At 50.7% G+C, this 19,486-nt stretch overlaps 1 protein-coding gene across 4 annotated transcripts in view; it reads right to left on the minus strand.

Annotated features, from left to right (window-relative positions):
- Positions 1 to 19,486, minus strand: part of Eipr1 (EARP complex and GARP complex interacting protein 1) — a 139,388-nt gene that overhangs the window by 42,089 nt on the left and 77,813 nt on the right. For all 4 annotated transcript variants that reach the window (XM_042680862.1, XM_042680861.1, XM_042680865.1 and 1 more), the window contains one exon: positions 842 to 941. In XM_042680862.1, coding sequence (XP_042536796.1) covers positions 842 to 941 — 100 coding nt within the window. The remainder of the gene's footprint in view (positions 1 to 841; positions 942 to 19,486) is intronic.

The following is a 19,486-nucleotide window of genomic DNA, read 5'->3' on the forward strand; positions in this document are numbered from 1 at the left end:
TTAGCAAAGTTAAGAGTTTCATGGACTTTCCTGCCAGGGCTGGCTTTGAACCACAATCCTCAGATCTCAGCCTCCTGAGTACCTAGGATTACAAATGTGAGCCACCAGTGCCCCGTACCATTCATTTTTTAAACTTTAACAAGTTACTTAATATTTTAAAAGTCTGACTTCTATGCCACATATTAGTAAAGCTAAATCATGATCCTGCCATCTCTTTGACCAGGGGAGTAAGGGAAGGGTTTATTATTACTACAGTAAGCACCACGAAGGAAAAGAGCTAAGTAAAAGTCAGAGGAACAAATAAACATGAGAGAGGGCTGTTTCTAACAAAACTACCCAAAGATAGGGTTCTCAATTCCCAGTGGCAGAAGAGACAAATGTGGGCCCTCGGTACATGCGACATTAGAAGAACTGCCAGGTCACAGTTCTTGAGTTTTTGTTTTCCTAAAGTTGTTGCTTTGACAAAGTAAGTGCCAGGAAATTATGGATGCATGTAAAAATGCATTCTAAAGAAAAAAGTTAGGGAAAATCCTATATGAGACAAAGTATTCATAAAAACTTATATTTGAAAGCAAGACTGTGTCCCAAGAAAGTGCTAACAGTTATTTTTGTAACTCACGCAAATACATATTCTTTAAGTGCTACTACTGAAGAATGTAACTTTAGCCAACAGTACTCAGGAAACCCTGCATGACAAAGACGACACTCCGGAAAAGGGGAAAAGGACGGCGGCCTCCCTTGGGACAAGGCAGTGAAGGGGGCGGGCCTTGCAACTGTCACCTAGCCCCCACTTCCACCCCAATCACCCCGTGGTCTGACAAACCCTGGTGATGCCACTCACCACAGCCTGGCTTGAGCTCTCCTGCAGGTCCCACAGCAGGATGCGGTTGTCTGCCAGTGAGATGACTCTCTTCCCATCTCCCATCGGCTCCCATGTGACGCTGAGAGGAGGAGAAGGGCTGAGTATTAACATGGACGCAGGAGATTCCAAACCCCCACACCTGCAGCTCAGAGCTTTTATACACATTCTTCGTACTCTAGAAAATGCTTTCCTGGCCAGAAGTCACTGGAAGTCTTTATGAATACTGCTGTCTGGTCTTATTTGGGGGATGTGTGGGTGTCTCACCGCAATGGACATCTCAAAGCCCTGACTCCAGTATTTGGAGACGGAGCCTCTGAGAGGCAACCAGAGTTAGATGAGCTCACGAGGGTAGGGTTAGTCCCCGTTAGGAGAGAGTGCATATCCTCTGTCTGCCTCTGCAGTGTGAGAGCAAAGAAGGCAGCAGCCATTTGCAAAGCAGCAAGAGAACTTCACCGAGAACTTTGCCAGCAGTACTCTGACAGTGGCTTTCAGCCCTGGGAAACGTGGAAAGTGGATGTGTGCAGCTTCTTCATGGCATTCCAGGACTGTGATCTGTGGCTAAGGAAGGGACAGCCATGGATCCACAGGGTGGATGGAGAGCTGACAGGAGGAACAGACCAGAGCTGATTTGGGACAGAATGCCATCTCTTTAGTAGAACAAAGGCAGAGTGGAGGGGACGGGAGGGCAGAGCTAAGAGCTGAGTGCTGAGCCGGCCAGCACCGCAGCCCACCCTGCGGGGCGCAAGGCTGTCACCTGAGACAGGAAGTCATGGTTGTAGCCTGAGCCATGCAGGGCCAGCTTCCATTGTCTGCAGCTCAACTGTGCACATGAACAGAATCTATACCTGAGAGCACAGCAAAGGCCAAGAATTGTGATCTCTGTGCTAAAAGCTATAAAAGGATTCTGAATTTTTGGCCACACACAGCAACAACCATATATAACTATAATTTGTCAGCTTTTCATTAAAAAACAAATTCTTTTAAAGTTTTCAGGTAGCTAAGTCATATTCAGTCACTGTTAATAAAAACTGACAGGTCAAACTGATAGAGATAAGTGTACATTAAACCTAGAGCAGGGTAAAAGCAGACCCCAAGCCACCCTCGTGAGGCAAAGCAGAGACCATGAGACTGAAATGAGCAGTACAGTTACAGGAAGTTCATCCTAAAGTCAGAAAGTGGCATCAGAAAAAGGACTCCACAAGGAAATTGCGGCATGATGCCAAACAGACCAACAACCCCAGGTTCATCATCCACAAGTCTGCAGACATCCTACCAGCCACCCAAGACCTACACCGGAAGTGCAGGTTTCACCTGAACAGAGATAGTCCCTGCTTCCAGTCCCCAGGATTGCAGCAATTTCAATCCTGGACACTCCTGAGCAATGTTGGACTGGTGAGCCAAGTGATACGTCTGCCAAGGTCGACACAGACAGTGCTGTTAGGGAGACAGTCGGATGCACAGGCACGTAATGGCACTGGCTCATTACAGAACGGGCCCTCAGCTGCTCAGTGCAGCTCACAGAGTGCCAGCAGTGCCCCGCTGCCCAGAGCGCCGGTACTGAGTCACAGTATACACAGGCCCAGTGCTGTCCACCCATCTGCATGCAGTCAGCCATACATGCACACGCTATTCTGGTGCTTTCTGGGGCATTTTCAGTGAGTCTGTTGCACACGCGCGTGCGCGCACACACACACACACACACACACACACACACACCCTGGTGTTCATGGCGGTCTATGAAGTAAGTCTGTCCTGGCCCATCCCCATCTGTCTGAAATGCTGCGTCCCAGCATGCTTGGCCCACGCTGCTCCGGAACACTGACATGCTCATCTCATGGCTAGGAAGCCCCTGAAAACTCGTTTCTACATCAATACATTTTTTACTGGTTTTTTGGCTTAGCAAAATATGTGTGTGCATATGAATGAATATTAATTCCAAGACTGGAAAGACCAGACAGTGAAGTCCACACTCCCCTCCACCCCTCCGACAGCACAGGACGCCTCACAGTGAAACACGTGTGACCAGACTTTCCTCTAGTAGACCCAACCCTGCAAGGGCATCTTCCCGGAGGACTGTGGGCCGGGAGGGAGGCGGCACTTCTGATGGTGCGCTATCCTGCCTGGCCTTCTCACCTGCCAGGGAGGGGCTAGGGAAGCACTTCCTGGAGACAAGGCTCCTTCCTCACTAGACTATGAAAGAAAAGACAAAATGAGTCCCAATGGTGGCAGAAGTTACTTTCAACATCTGGAAGACACAGAAGGCAGAACTGTTTTGCTTTAGAAAATAAGCTTCCACCGGGCACCAGCAGCTCACGCCTGTAATCCTAGCTACTCAGGAGACTGAGATCGGACTTTTCCAGCAGGAAAAGTTCATGAGACTCTTATCTCTAATAGACCACTCAGAAAACTGGAAGTGGTGCTGTGGCTCAAGTGGTACAGCGCTCGCCTTGAGCTGAAGGACAGCTCCCAGGCCCAGAGTTCGAAAGAAAGAAAGGAAGAAAGGAAGAAAGAAAGAAAGAAAGAGAGAGAGAGAGAGAGAGAGAGAGAGAGAGAGAGAGAGGAAGGAAGGAAGGAAGGAAGGAAGGAAGGAAGGAAGGAAGGAAGGAAGGAAGGGAAGGAAGAAAGCAGGAAAGGAAGGGAAGGAAGAAGGAAAAGAAGGAAGAAGGAAAGGAAGGGAGGGAGGGAGGGAGGGAGGGAGGGAGAGTGGGAGAAAGAGAAAGAAACAGAGAGAAAGAAAGAGAAAGAAAGTAAGCTTCATGTTCTTACAGGGTAAGGGAGGGAAGGAAGGAGGGAGGGAGAGACGGAAAGAAAGAAAGAAAGAAAGAGAGAGAGAAGAAGGAAGGAAGGAAAGAAGGAAGGAAGGAAGGAAGGAAGGAAGGAAGGAAGGAAGGAAGGAAGGAAGGAAGGAAGGAAGGAAGGAAGGAAGGAAGGGAAGGAAGAAAGCAGGAAAGAAGGAAAGGAATGAAGAAGGAAAAGAAGGAAGAAGGAAAGGAAGGGAGGGAGGGAGGGAGGGAGAAAGAGAAAGAAAGAAAGAAAGTAAGCTTCATGTTCTTACAGGGTAAGGGAGGGAAGGTGGGAGGGAGGGAGGGAGAGACGGAAAGAAAGAAAGAGAGAAAGAGAGAAAGAAAGAGAGAAAGAGAAAGAAAGAAAGAGAGAGAGAGAGAAAAAGAAAGAGAGAAAGTAAGTAAACTTCATGTTCTTACAGGGTAAGGTTTTAAGAAAAGCTTCATTCCGGGCTGGGAAGATGGCTCAGCGGTAAAGCGCTTGCCTTGCATGCCTGAGGCCCTGGGTTCAATTCCTCAGCACCACATAAGCAAAAAGAAAAAAAGCTGGAAGTGGCGCTGTGGCTCAAGTGGTAGAGCGCTAGTCTTGAGCTGAAGAGCTGAGGGACAGCGCCCAGGCCCAGAGTTCAGGCCCCACGACCGGACCCAAAAAAAAAAAAGAAAAGCTTCATTCCAAGGGCACAAAGCTTGTTGTCACTTGATTCTCACAGTCATGTGATTATAAATGGCTATAAAGATGGCAGCTACAAATATGGGAAGGGGAAGGCATGCTACTGGAGGCTGGGGAGTCCCCTGGTGCAGGGAAAGTGTCCCTCCTCTAGGGTCCTGAAAGAGTTCTCCAGCCAATAGAAACCCACCCCTAGGCGAGCTGGGCAGGCCATCGATGACTCACAGGCTGGCCTTGGGAGGGGTCAGCCAAGTTCTAACCCCACTGGAGATGCCCCAAACCCACCACACACACAAGATCTAACCCCACTGGAGACGCCCCAAATCCACCACACGCACAAGATCTAACCCCACTGGAGACGTCCCAAACCCACCACACGCACAAGGCCGGAGGGCTTCAGAAAGGGAGGTGTGTGAATGTGAATGCTGTGGAACAGAAGGGTCGCAGCACTGCAAGTCTGGCTTCCTCCTCCTGAGTAAGTGTCAGAGCAAAGCACCAAGTGCCAGGAGGGAAGACCTGCCAAGGGCAGAGGCAGAGATGGACAGGCAGCATCCATTCCTCAGCAGTGACCCTGGGAAGGGCAGACTGCAGGGACAGAGGGCGTACTGTCAGCCTACCCCTCATCAGCCTTGCCATGCCTCCCTCTGTGGACCCTACAAGGCCACCCTCATGCTTCTCTGTGGCGGGCGTTTTGGCCTCACACCGGCCACGACTACACCCCTGCCATCCACGCCACACAGTCAGCTCTGAGAGCAGACTGCTCACCCGCGGGTAGCGCAGCACATGGCTGCCTGCCAGTCACACAAGAGCCCTTCAAACACCGAGAGGCGAACACGTCCTGTGCTCCTCTCTGCATGTCCAGTGCACTCTCAACTCATCAGGGAGACACTGGAAAGATTCTGTTAATCAAGCACAGCCCTGTGCTTGGTCTGTTCAAGAGGCTTGTGATGACAAGACCCGCCGGGGACAGGGGGTGAGTGGCTGCAAGGAGCCTGTGATGGCCGCTGGGAACGAAGACATGCAACACCACCAGGCTCCAGCTGCCTTTTACCTAAAGTAGGTATTTCTACCCTAAAATCCCCTCTCAGAACCGCTTTTGCTGCGCCCCATAAGGTTTGTTATGTTGTGACACTGTCATCACCAGTCTAAGATACCTGTTTCCCTATCAATGATTTTGGTATTTTCCATTAATGTGAGCAAACTGGCAGAAACTGACTTTATACCCTGGCACCCTGACCTGTGAGCTGAGCCTAGTCACACAGCCTGTGAGCTGAGCCTAGTCACACAGCCTGTGAGCTGAGCCTAGTCACACAGCCTGTGAGCTGAGCCTAGTCACACAGCCTGTGAGCTGAGCCTAGTCACACAGCCTGTGAGCTGAGCCTAGTCACGCAGCCTGTGAGCTGAGCCTAGTCACGCAGCCTGTGAGCTGAGCCTAGTCACGCAGGCCTGTGAGCTGAGCCTAGTCACACAGCCTGTGAGCTGAGCCTAGTCAAGTAGGCGTGAGTACTCCTGGCCCTAAGGGCAAGGCCGCTGGCTTTCTTCCTCACAGAGGGAATGCCCCAGGAGATCAGCTAAGGCTAACCTGCTATGAATGAGGGAGCAAGGGGACCCTTGACATTGATGTCTGAGAGGACTCAAGATGGTGTGTCCTGTATGTTCCATGAATTTACAGTTCAAAAGGACCTTGTCTTTGCAAGGTGCGGACGTTAATCCTGTCACATTTATCAGGAAGATCCAGAGATTCCAAGAGAAAAAGAAGGGAAGGAAGAAAACGAGGTGGGGCAAGATGGTCCAAAACATTCACCATTTTGTTCTGAGAGCAAGAAGAATCCAACAGCACAAAAACAAGCAGATTCTGATCAAGGAAACAGGAAGAAAGGAAAAACTACAAGGAGTTCCTGGGGACACAGGAAATTACAAGCAGCAATCAGGGCATTAGAAAAGCAGCGTGGAATATGGAGCTGGCGTGCAGCTGAGGATAGGGAGTCAGAAAGACAGCGATACCAGGTCAGCTCAAAGGGTCTCGACAAGGGATCACCAAATTCAGCCTCAAGAAAAACAGACAATCTACACATCTCACTGCCTGCCCAGGGACGTGCAGGGCAGCAACCAAGCTGCTGTGACAGGCTAAACTGCAGACACTAAGACATCCTGTGTCCCTCCTATCCCAAGGAGCGACAACGCAGCGTCATATCGGAAAATCTCCCTGGGAGCCCAGGGACAAGAAGGAATCACAGCCTAACAACCCGCAGACGCTGCCACAGAAGCTGGATATAAATCAGTTATAAAAGGCATGGGAAGGAAGGGCAGACTTGCCTGTGGGAACAGCAAAGGCTTACACTACTCATCACTAGGCTGCGGCCAGGAAGCCCGAGGCCACAGGAGCCCAGCAGGCATCAGTACAAGCAGACAGAGGGCCGGGAGTACCCCCAAAGCCAGACACCAGAGGCACCCAGGAAGAAACGGCAGACCCCACTTCAGATGATGCTGTGGTCCCCCCAAACCCTGTCCAGCATGGCCTAACCTTAGAGACAAGCAGATGGACCTTGGGGGCCCCTAGCTGAGCCGAACCATAGAGGCCTTAGCTGTCAGCCATCTGCTTGAACTCTGAACCCTTCCCCATGTAAGGTCCTGTGAGGAACGCAAAGCCCTCACAGTGAGAACTAAACAGAACCTTGCAACCTGCAGAGGAGTCTATATACAAATACAGACAGACACGCATGTCGTTTGTCTTTGTTCCTGCATCCGTGCCAGTGTTTTGAGTGTTCAATTTGTTCAACAGTATGGTTTCCTTAAACCAGACAAAGGCTATCTACGTTTTAACATATACATTCTAGCACAGACCTGTCACTCCTCCACTTAATCTTGGAATCTGCTTCAGCATCATATCGGAACCCCATCGCCGCTCTCAGTATTCTCTTTCAAACCACAGTTTCATCCCTCTACCCAGTACAGCTCTTCATACCCATGTATCATACTCTTCCCTATCCTTGCTTAGACCTGGACTCATACCTGCTAACTAGAACACCTGAACATTATTTATTCTTGTTTTTTTTTTCCCCCTGCTTTCTGTTAAATTACATTTTTATTTCATTTTTTGCTTGGTTTTCTCCTTTTCTCCTTCTTCTTTATCACTGATGTTGTCTGGTTTTTTGTTTTATTTTGTTTTGGTTTGGGTTTTTTTTTGGGGGGGGGGGGTCCGGTTGTGGGGCCTGAACTCTGGGCCTGGGCGCTGTCCCTCAGCTCTTCAGCTCAAGGCTAGCACTCTACCACTTGAGCCACAGCGCCACTTCTGGCTTTTTTCTTTTTGCTTATGTGGTGCTGAGGAATCAAACCCAGGGCCTCAGGCATGCAAGGCAAGCGCTCTACCACTGAGCCGCCTTCCCAGCCCCCTGGTTTTTTGTTTTGTGTATGTGTACACATATGTGTATATGTTTGTATGTATGTATGTACACACACATATGTGTATATATATGAACACAACGTTAACTAAATTTTTTGCTCTGCTTACCTCCCTCTACCTCCCCTTTGACCTAGCCATAAAGATTAGCCCTCACTCCTTCCTATCCTATATAACCAACTCCCTAGCTCTTTTCTATTACCACCCAGGTTAGGAAAGGTCCTCCTCAAACACGAAGATATGCCTTGGATCCTATATTCATCTAAACATATTGACGCAATAGCAGTGACTTGTCCTCATGAGAACTTAATGCAAACACAAGACTGTGGTTTACCACTTGCAATGCCCTTTGAAACCAATCTTCTTCAGGCTGTGGAGAAGAGTCTGTGCAGCGTCTCGAGCACTGAAACAAAGCCTCCCTGTCCATACACATAATTATTTATATGGTTAAACATGGAACATGAATCAAACTATGAGATTACTTAGGAGAAGGGGGAAGTGAAAGAGGACAGTGTGAATAGTTTTGAAGTGCATAGTAAGTATATATGAAAACAGCATAAAGGACATGAGTGAAAGCTATCCATCACCATAGCAATGGGCCAGGGGAGTAACAGCGGGGGAATGCAGTGCAAAGACGGAGATGTGACCAGGAAATCCGATATGTAAGCCGATAAAAAAAGAGAAGGTGAAGGAGAAACTAGGTATCCCAATAACTTCTCCTAGTCACATCACCAAGGCCTTCCAGGCACTAGATGATGGAGGCAGCCACAACCACGCTGGGACGAAAGCTCATGCATTTCTCTAAATGAGATTAAAGACTCCGGTAGGGGAGAGATTACGAATGTTCTCCAAGGACAACACATCATTAAGCCCGTAAGAGTGGACGTATAAAACCTACCACTCCCAGCAAGGAACACATCTCAGCCTCCTGCTGCTGGCACACACCGGCAGCCTCAGGCACAGTGGAAGATGACCTAAAAGACAAATGCTTCAGAGCCAAGTCTCCTGGAATGTCTGGCAGCAGGCTCCCAGCAAATGGGGAGTTTGGGCTGTTCCTAGTTCAAATCTATATGCAAAACAATCCCAGAACACACAGAACGGAAATGAAATCTGCCATCATACCAGGAACAGCAGCAGAGGCTTCATAGATGAACAGCAGCTCAAAGCACCCTTCCTGTAAGAAACCACAGTTCTGTGCTGGATGCTGGTGGCTCACGCCTGTCATCCTAGCTACTCAAAGACTGAGATCTGAGGATTCTGGTTCAAAGCCAGCCTAGGTAGGAAAGTTCATGAGACTCTTATCTCCAATTAACTAGTAAAAAGCTGAAAGTGGAGCTGTGGGTCAAGTGGCAGAGGGTCAAGCTTGAGCAAAAAAGCTCAGGAAAAGCGTCCATGCCTAGATTCAATCAAACATGCAAATATGCACATGTACACATGCATGCGCGTACACACGTACACACGTACACACACACACACACACACACACACACACACACCCCGGCCTGGTAATGAACTCCAACTCCACTCTCCGCTTCTCTCTACTCTTACTTTCAAATAAATGCCTTTTACCTACATTACCCTCCCAGGAGCCATGGAGATATGTCAGTACATGAGTGGGCGGGCTCTCAGTCCTGAAGGTGATCACAACTGCAGGCCTGGGCAAAGCAGGCAGGCCTGTCTGGACAGCCTATCTGGAAGGTGGTCTGAACAGCAACAATACAGTAAGACACTCAGCTATCCTGCTGAGAAAAGCTACTGAGAGAAGAGCTCTTTATCTCACTCTTCCTTACTGACCCACAGCTGATACCCACGAGGAGCTGCTGGTTCACAGGTAGCCCTCTCCATCCCTCTCCTCCCCTGGCTGTGGTACCATCCCTTCAACAGCTGCAGGATGCAGAGTGCAATGAAATGAGAAGTTCAGAAAACCAGTAGCGTGAGTGTGGGAAAATAGCCTGCACTGTCTCTCCACCTGCCACTCCGGGTGAAGACACTTATTTCTTTCTTTGTAGAAATCACTCGCTTCTATCAATTCTAGCAATCAATTTCAAAGGACATGAAAGAATATTAGTAAATCAAGAACAAAGTAGCATGAACCTGATATAAGCAGGATACACTCTATAATCATGAAGAGAGAAACAAAAGGCTTGCTTCTGGAAATAAACTCAAAATATGCCCTCAGAACTCCTCTGAGCCCACAGTCAAAGGCCCACTGAGCAGGCTCGGGGGTTCTGATTTGGCAGATCTTGTGCTTACCAAAACATCACTTCAAGTAAACAATTTCAAAATGAATGATTCCCATCTGGACTTCAGGCACAAGATATCCTCAAAGTAACCTAGAATGAAAGTAAATTAACACCATTTATGTGTGTGCATCCCACCTCCCAGTGGCCATTCAGGACAGTGGGGCGGGGGGGGGGGGGGGGGAGGTACAGAACACTCTGGAGGTGGCTGTACAACTCCTCTAATGAGCAGAGGTCATAGCCCAATTTCCTTAAATTTCTTTAAGAAAAAAAAATTAACAAGACCAATGTTCATTGTTCATACCTGCAATCCTAGCTATTTGTGAGACTGAAAACAGGAGGAAAAATTGACCTCTTCTCAACCCATAGCTGGGTACAGTGGCACACACCTGTCACCCCAAGCTACAAGGGAGATTCAGACAGGAGGATCACAGTTCCCAGACAACTGGTACAGAAAAATCCAAGAGACCCCACCTCCACAGAGGGAGCTGGGTACAGCATGCACACCTGTGACCCCAGCAATGACCAAGTCCTAGAGAGTGCCGAGAGAGCACAAGACTCTACCCCTAGAAATAACCAGCAAAAACTACAACTAGAGGCAGAGGGATGGGCTAGCAAGTGTGAGGCAGGAGGGCAAACCCCAGTGCCACAAAAAGACAAGAGTAGAAAAAAAAAAAGAGGGAAAGGGAAAGGGAAGGATTTTCTGAGTTTACAAGTCTCTCACAGAACTTGTGCAATTGGCAGTATGGTCGATTTCTTCCTGTTTGAAGCTCCCAGTAAGCACAGACAGGCTCTTCCTAAGTACTACAAAGGTGAAAAAAGAAACTTCCTGACCAACCAAGAAGTGAGCAAGCCCAGAGTGTCCCCTGCAGGGACGAGCTCGTGGGCTGTGACAGATGAAGACTTGCAGGGACAGGCTCAAGCTGCTACACCGCCTGTCACCCTGAGAGACACAAGCCTGCGACTTTGTGGGTAAAAGTCTATGTGCATTCTGACGACCCACTAGGACAAACTGCTCTATCAACCAAACAACTCTATTCCACACAGACAAAAAGCCAAGGGGCAACGTGGGCAGCACGTGGGGGAGAGTGGACTCGAGCATCCAAGTTCACAGCCAAGGCCCCGCTGCACACGGGTGACTCAACAGCACAGTCCTCACAGTAAGCCCTCGCGAGCAAGGAGCTCTCGGACCCACTCAACCCACTTCTGGGAGGAAGCTCCCAGTTTGGGCTGCTGCTCTCGGGGGACGGTGCGGGCGAGGACGGGCAGATGTGGCCCCATGCCATGGCCTCTGCGGTTCTGGCCTGCCCCAGAGGAGGGCGGGAAGCAGAGCTGGGCTCAGGGGGTGGTGTGAATGAAAGGGCTGGGTGTTGGCACCACCCCACCCACAGGCCAGTCCATGCGGCCAGGCCTGCTCAGGCTACCCCGCCTGGGCTCAGCGCGGCGGGGTGTGCCCTCTCCTACAGGAGTCCTCTGACACGGGTACGGGCCAGCCCAAAGCGAGGCTCAGCTGACTTCTGAGGACGTATTTCCTAAGTCTCATGTTCTCCCCTGGGCCTCAGCAAGTGCAAAGGCCGCTTTTAACTTACAATACATTTTGAAATAAAACACTATCTAAAATCTGAATAGCTTTTGATTATTTAAATAATAATCTACCTCGCCTCCTTGTCCCTCACCCCTCTTGGTTTTTAATCAGCAGAAGATAAGTCAAGTATAGTTAAAAATTCTTTTTTTTGGGTCCGGTCGTGGGGCCCGAACTCTGGGCCTGGGCGCTGTCCCTCAGCTCTTCAGCTCAAGGCTAGCGCTCTACCACTTGAGCCACAGTACCACTTCCAGCTTTTTTTTTTCTTTTTGCTTATGTGGTGCTAGGGAATCGAACCTAGGGTCTCATGCATGCAAGCAAGCGCTCTACCACTGAGCCACCTTCCCAGCCCTTAGTTAAAAATTCTTATATACTGATTTTAAAAAGACTGTAAATAGCCAGCTCACACCTGTAATCCTAGCTACTCAGGAGGGTGAGGTCTGAGGACGGTGGTTCAAAGCCATCCCAAGAAGGAAAGTCCACGAGACTCTCATCTCCAATTAACCACCACAAAAGCCCTAAGTGGAACTGTGGCTTAAGTAGTGGATCACTCATCTTAAGCTCAGGGACAACACCCAAGCCCTGAGATCAAGCCACAGGACCAGGGAGAAGAAAAGGACGGAGGCTATGCTTCAGGTTTCCAACTTCACCACACTGGAGTTCTCACCCAGGGTGGTGCTGCTCTTAGGAAAGAGACGCAGGTAACAGTGAGAAGCACCAACTGGGAATAAAACAAAGGCACCTTATAAAACACCAGACCTGCCAGGGCCGTGAGCCTGGACTCCAAGCTTCCATAACTGGCAGGAATGAAACTCCATTACTTAACCACTATCTTGCCTGCAGTATCTTGTTACAGGGACAGAATGGACTAAGCCGGGCTGAGAAGGTGGCTCACTTAGTGAGCTTGCCTCACATGCACGAAGCCCTGGGTTCCATTCCCCAGCACCACATAAACCACAAAACCCGGAAGTGGCGCTGTGGTTCAAGTGTTAGAGCACTAGCTTTGAGCAAAAGAAGCTCAGGGACAGCACCCAGGCCCTGAGTTCAAGCCCCAGGACTGGCAAAAAAAAAAAAAAAAAATGGACTAAGCTGCTCAACTCCACCAGTGACCTATTTAACATGTTCTAGAAAACACCCACTTGGTTCATAAAGATGAGATGCTAAAATGTACTTAGAACTGGATTTAATGGAAACAAACTAAAGTCTTAGGGAGAATATGAATTTTTCTTTGATAAACATGATTAGCTGTACTTTCCACACTGTATTTGAGATTTTTGTATTTAGAATTTTCCTAGGGTAAGCTATGTCTGTACACTCATTTTACCAAGCATTCTTTTCAAGACCCAACACTAACATTTGATTTTAGCAATATCTACTCTGAATGCCCATTTGCATTCACAATAGAGACTTGGAGCAGCCTTCCTGGAAGTGTTTTTACATTGTCATTTAAACCCGCATACATCCTCTTCCTACACAAGTTCAGATGCAGGGCAAAACCCTGGGCTTCTGTTACAGTGTTAACAGTGACCAATGGCTAAAGAACAGCTCCTGAGTGTCTGTTACAGTGTTAACAGTGAGCTGTGACCAGGGAGCAGCTCCTGAGTGTTTGTTACAGCGTTATCAGTGAGCAGTGACCAGGGAACAGCTCCTGAGTGTCTGTTACAGTGTTAACAGTGAGCTGTGACCAGGGAGCAGCTCCTGAGTGTCTGTTATAGTGTTAACAGTGAGCTGTGACCAGGGAACAGCCCTGAGTGTCTGTTACAGTGTTAACAGTGAGCTGTGACCAGGGAGCAGCTCCTGAGTGTCTGTTAGAGTATTAACAGTGAACCAGTGACCAGGGAGCAGCTCCTGAGTGTCTGTTACAGTGTTATCAGTGAACCAGTGACCAGAGAACAGCTCCTGAGTGTCTGTTACAATGTTATCAGTGAGCAGTGACCAGGGAGCAGTTTCAGAGTGACTTTACAAAGTTAACAGTGAACCAGTGACCAGGGAGCAGCTCCTGAGTGTCTGTTACAGTGTTATCAGTGAGCTATGACCAGGGAACAGCTCCTGAGTGTCTGTTACAGTGTTAACAGTGAACCAGTGACCAGGGAACAGCTCCTGAGCGTCTGTTACAGTGCTATCAGTGAACCAGTGACCAGAGAACAGCTCCTGAGTGTCTGTTACAGTGTTATCAGTGAACCAGTGACCAGAGAACAGCTCCTGAGTGTCTGTTACAGTGTTATCAGTGAGCAGTGACCAGGGAACAGCTCCTGAGTGTTTGTTACAGTGTTAACAGTGAACAGTGACCAGAGAACAGCTCCTGAGCGTCTGTTACAGTGTTATCAGTGAGCAGTGACCAGGGAGCAGTTTCAGAGTGACTTTACAAAGTTAACAGTGAACCAGTGACCAGGGAGCAGCTCCTGAATGTCTGTTACAGTGTTATCAGTGAGCAGTGACCAGGGAGCAGTTTCAGAGTGTCTGTTACAGTGTTAACAGTGAACCAGTGGCCAGGGAGCAGCTCCTGAGCGTCTGTTACAGTGTTATCAGTGAGCAGTGACCAGAGAACAGTTTCAGAGTGACTTTACAAAGTTAACAATGAACCAGTGACCAGGGAACAGATCCTGAGTGTCTGCTACAATGTTATCAGTGAGCAGTGACCAGGGAGCAGTTTCAGAGTGACTTTACAAAGTTAACAATGAACCAGTGACCAGGGAGCAGCTCCTGAGTGTCTGCTATAGTGTTATCAGTGAGCAGTGACCAGGGAACAGCTCCTGAGTGTCTGTTACAGTGTTAACAGTGAGCTGTGACCAGGGAACAGCTCCTGAGCGTCTGTTACAGTGTTAACAGTGAGCTGTGACCAGGGAACAGCTCCTGAGTGTCTGCTACAGTGTTATCAGTGAACCAGTGACCAGGGAGCAGCTCCTGAGTGTCTGTTACAGTGCTATCAATGGAGCAGTGACCAGCGGAGGAGCTTCTGAGTGTCTGTTACAGTGTTATCAGTGAGCAGTGACCAGCGGAGGAGCTCCTGAGTGTCTGCTACAGTGTTATCAGTGAGCAGTGACCAGGGAACAGCTCCTGAGCGTCTGTTACTGGCAACAGTGAACCAGTGACCAGGGAGCAGCTCCTGAGCGTCTGTTAGTGGCAACAATGAACCAGTGACCAGGGAGCAGCTCCTGAGCGTCTGTTAGTGGTAACAGTGAACCAGTGACCAGGGAGCAGCTCCCGAGTGTCTGATTTGAAATGTATGCTTATGTCCTCTGGGTCAGGCAAAGCAAGTCGGCCTTGGTGTGTGTGATGCAGTCCGAGCTGTCTTTACAATGACACTGTCTTGGCCATGGTCAAGTCTACTGTCACTGGCAGAACAATCCTGCCATAGAATCTCTGAAACCTCTAAGCATTCTAATTTCAAGGCCAGCTTTTGCAAGGTGTTAGAACATCTATCAGTTCTCTTGGCCTAACGTTTGCCTCAAGCTAATTTCCACTGTTTTGTTACGAACCAAAAAGAAAAGTGGATGAAAGGGGAGCAGCCCGCCATTCTCGGACAAAATGCTTCCTGTCCGTGGCCCACCCCGACACGGTGGCTCGTCTCCTTCCTTGCCTGGCTACACTACCGTGCCTGCCCTACCCTTTCCTGGTGCCTAACACTCATCCTCACACGCACACACGCTGTGTGTGCCCTCCCAGGTGCCCGACGCGCTCTGCCTAGCTGGCATTTCAGAGTGATATTTGCTCATCTAACAGGAGGTGTTTGCCTTCTCCCGGTAGCTGGCGCTGGAGGCAAGGTCAGCGGCCGCTGTGCAGAGCCCTGCATGTGGGTGAGCATGCACACTCCACCCCAAGACGCCTCCCCTCAGGGTCCTGGCCGCGGGCGCTGGAGGGGCACCACGGCCTCCCACCCCCTACAACTTCTGGTCACTGTTCTTAACATCACCTCCAAGGGAGAGTTTCGTAATCTGAACAGGGTGATCTGCATGATGACTCTTGATGCACAGTACAAGTGTGCCTCAGTTTCCACTGTCGGGGCTTTGCTGCCTCTGGTTGGCAGGACTCCGGAGCTGACGCCCCTTGATCATCAAAAGGAGCCAAGGAGCACAGAATGATCCTGACAGGGCCAATGCTCACGGAACCCATGGCCATGGCCACGGCTGAGCAGCCCCAATGCTCACGGAACCCATGTCCATGGCCACGGCTGTGCGGCCCCAATGCTCACGGAACCCATGGCCATGGCGGCTGTGCAGCCCCAATGCTCACGGAACCCATGGCCATGGCGGCTGTGCAGCCCCAATGCTCACGGAACCCATGGCCATGGCGGCTGTGCAGCCCCAATGCTCACGGAACCCATGGCCGTGGCCACGGCTGTGCAGCCCCAATGCTCACAGAACCCATGGCCATGGCCACGGCTGTGCGGCCCCAATGCTCACGGAACCCATGGCCATGGCCACGGCTGTGCGGCCCCAATGCTCACGGAACCCATGGCCATGGCTGAACAGCCCCAATGCTCACGGAACCCATGGCCATGGCCACGGCTGTGCAGCCCCAATGCTCACGGAACCCATGGCCATGGCCACGGCTGTGCGGCCCCAATGCTCACGGAACCCATGGCCATGGCCACGGCTGTGCGGCCCCAATACTCACGGAACCCATGGCCATGGCCACGGCTGTGCGGCCCCAATGCTCACGGAACCCATGGCCATGGCTGTACAGCCCCAATGCTCACGGAACCCATGGCCATGGTGATGGCTGAACAGCCCCAATGGTCACAGAACCCATGGCCATGGTGATGGCTGAACAGCCCCAATGCTCACGGAACCCATGGCCATGGTGATGGCTGAACAGCCCCCTCCTACCCACAGCGCTCCAGGAGACCCCTTGTCAGGTATCACCGCAGACACTGGAGAATTTGATAGGCCTGCTGTCAATGACCAGTGTTAACATGTCCACTCTGTATTGCTATCAGGTTTCTCAAGAACCCTAGTTTGTTGTGGAGGAATAACTACACCCAACTTAAGGGCTTTGGAGACTTTCCCCAGCCTCTCTTGAATGGTGAGACTGTGCTACGGAATCTTAGGTATGCATCAATCCCCTCTTCTACTCTCAGTTCTTTGCCTGAGACGAGGTGAATTCTATTCATTTCATTTATATGTCTATATCCCATCTTCTTGCAGAGAGGTCTAATAGACATACCTGACATGCAGACTATAGGATGCACTGAAGTTGGCCAGACATCACCACCAGGGAGGTGCACTTTGACCTCACCATCCCGGGGACAAGTGCTCAGCTAGTGCTCACTGACTGACTGTGGCAGAGATCTGTCAGGTGACCTGAAGTTCCGAGCCTGTGCCCGGGCATGGCAGCTGCCTTACACAGAGGCTGGTATGTCATCAGAATGTACAGGGGACCACAGAGGAGGAAGGTCTGCATTTATCTCTAATTCATTCAGAATAAAGTCCCTGGCACAGTTCAAAGAAAGCTCACCACATTTAACTAATGGAGAGCCAGAAAGAGTAGGAAGCCCGCATCAGGAGGGGGTGGGACTCAGGAGGGTCACTGCGGGATGGGTCACTGCGGGATGGGTCACTGCGGGACGGGTCACTGCGGGACGGGTCACTGCGGGACGGGTCACTATGGGACAGGTCACTGCGGGATGGGTCACTGTGGGACGGGTCACTGCGGGACGGGTCACTGCGGGACGGGTGGGACTCAGGAGGGTCACTGCGGGATGGGTCACTGCGGGATGGGTCACTGCGGGATGGGTCACTGCAGGACGGGTCACTGCGGGACGGGTCACTGCGGGACGGGTCACTATGGGACAGGTCACTGCGGGATGGGTCACTGTGGGACGGGTCACGGCGGGACGGGTCACTGCGGGACGGGTCACTGCGGGACGGGTCACTGCGGGACGGGTCACTGCGGGACGGGTCACTGCGGGACGGGTCACTGCAGGACGGGTCACTGCTGTGGATCTGAAGTCTGTGCCGGACTACACCCAAGTCCACTGCTCTCCAGAGCCACTAATTGCCAGCAGACTGAAGAGAACAAGCAGGAGGGGATGAGAAACATATTAGGGAAGAAAGAGGCCTCTCCCCCACGAAGTCCAGCTTGTTCCCATCTGCCTTCGAGAAGGACAAGTTCGAGGCTAAGAAGATAAGCCTACTCCAATGAACCAGGTCTCTATGCCTAGCAACTGAAACGGCCTCCAGCCTCGAGGCGAGCCGTGAGGGAGCCCAGCTTCTGCTTGTGTGGATGGTACGTGCGTGGGCGCTTCTGGAGCAAGGGTCAGCCAGGAACCCCAGCACCACTGGAGAGTGAGCCAGCGACGGACACTCTCCTCCCCTCCCTGACTGCGGGGCAGCGGCAGCCCACTTCACAGGGCCACTCAATGAGGCCGGTATGCAAAGCCTTGGGACAGGATCCACATCACTGTGCCCTCCCACGCCCAGGCCTCCCTGCGCGGCACTGTCCCTGGTGTTCAGAGCATCACACACAGGCATGAACAAAAGCGGAGCTGAGCAAAGGTGCTTACTGAGAGGAACAGGGATGGGGAATGATGCACACTCAGGACCAGTAGAGAGTGGCTACTTTACAGAATGGTTTGGAAGCAAAACAGTGCTAGAAAGCCATCAGCTCTATCTGTAGGAAGCAAGGCACTGAAGTAAGCTCAACATGCAGCCCCACAGGGCGGAAAGCCAGGCCGGCAGGGAAAGAGGGCTGCCCGTGCTCACGCCTCACGTGATTACTTTTCTTAGCATACACGGAGAGCACCCCATTTCCACACAGAAGTCCTGCCGCAGGAGCAGAGATGTAGTCTGCTCTGGAGAGCTGAGTGACCTAGTGCAGGTAACGCCAGCCCCTGCTGTGCTCCCAGGCCGGCCTCCACAGGAAGCTGAGCTCTGGACCTCGCCTGAAGGACCTGTGAGCACACTGGATCACAGGCCTTTGATACATACAGGGAGACCAAGGCATCACTGGCTACCATGAGCCCCATCTGAACTCTGCTTGCTGGAGGGCTGAAATGGGCATGAGGGCCATCCTGAGTTAGGACTTCAGACTGCTGCAAATAAAGCAAACAGTAACAGTTGGGTACCGGTGGCTCATACTTATAACCCACGAGACTGAGATCTGAGGATCATAGTTCAAAGCCAGCCCAGGCAAGAAAATCAATGAGACCCATATGTCCAATTAACCACCTTTTGGTAGAGATATAGTTCAAGTGGTAGAGTGCCAGCCTTGAGTGAAAAGGCCAAGTAAGAGTGCAAGGCCCCAACAGAGCAAACCAACCAGCGGACAGTGAGACAGGCTCAAGGTGCACCCCCGAACGCCTTTCCCTCGGCAGGGGAGGGGTGGCGCCAGCTCTAGTTCTGCAGAAGAGACCACCGAGTGCAGGGGTCTGCAGCCGTCTCCAGCACTCCAGCAGGAAGTGCTGAGAGCCCTTCTTCCTGAGCCTCCTCATTGCCACTTTACACCTCAAAAGGCAACACACACCCCAAAACACTGCTGACTGCCTCTTGTTCCCTCCAAACAGTACCTTTTATGTCCCTTGTACCCACTGACCTAAATTTGTAGAAATGAATCCCAGGTCTAATGACAAAACTGTGCCACCACCAGAGAAAGCGAGAGCACTGCGGGGGACACCAAATGCACGCTCACTCGAGAACGGTGCAGTTCGCACTATTTTAAAAGAAAGCAGCAGCATGAGTCGCTGATCCTGGGGCATTCAGCCAGGAGAGATGAAGGTGTACATTAGATGTACATGTGACATGTGACAGGAACATCAGCTTTGTTCCTGACTGCAAAACTGGGAGAACCTCAACATCCTTCACCTGGCACACAAAGTAAAATAGCAACTACAGGGGTTGGAGGTGTGGCTCAGGCGGTAGAGCACCAGCCAATGAGCAAAAACATCAGATACCAAATTACAGACCTGGTCTTGTAAAAGAAAACAAATGTGGGATTAGCACTGGTCAGGACAG

The sequence above is a fragment of the Dipodomys spectabilis genome, unplaced genomic scaffold (genome assembly GCF_019054845.1).
Source record: "Dipodomys spectabilis isolate Male_0828 unplaced genomic scaffold, ASM1905484v1 ptg000066l, whole genome shotgun sequence".
Taxonomy (NCBI): domain Eukaryota; kingdom Metazoa; phylum Chordata; class Mammalia; order Rodentia; family Heteromyidae; genus Dipodomys; species Dipodomys spectabilis.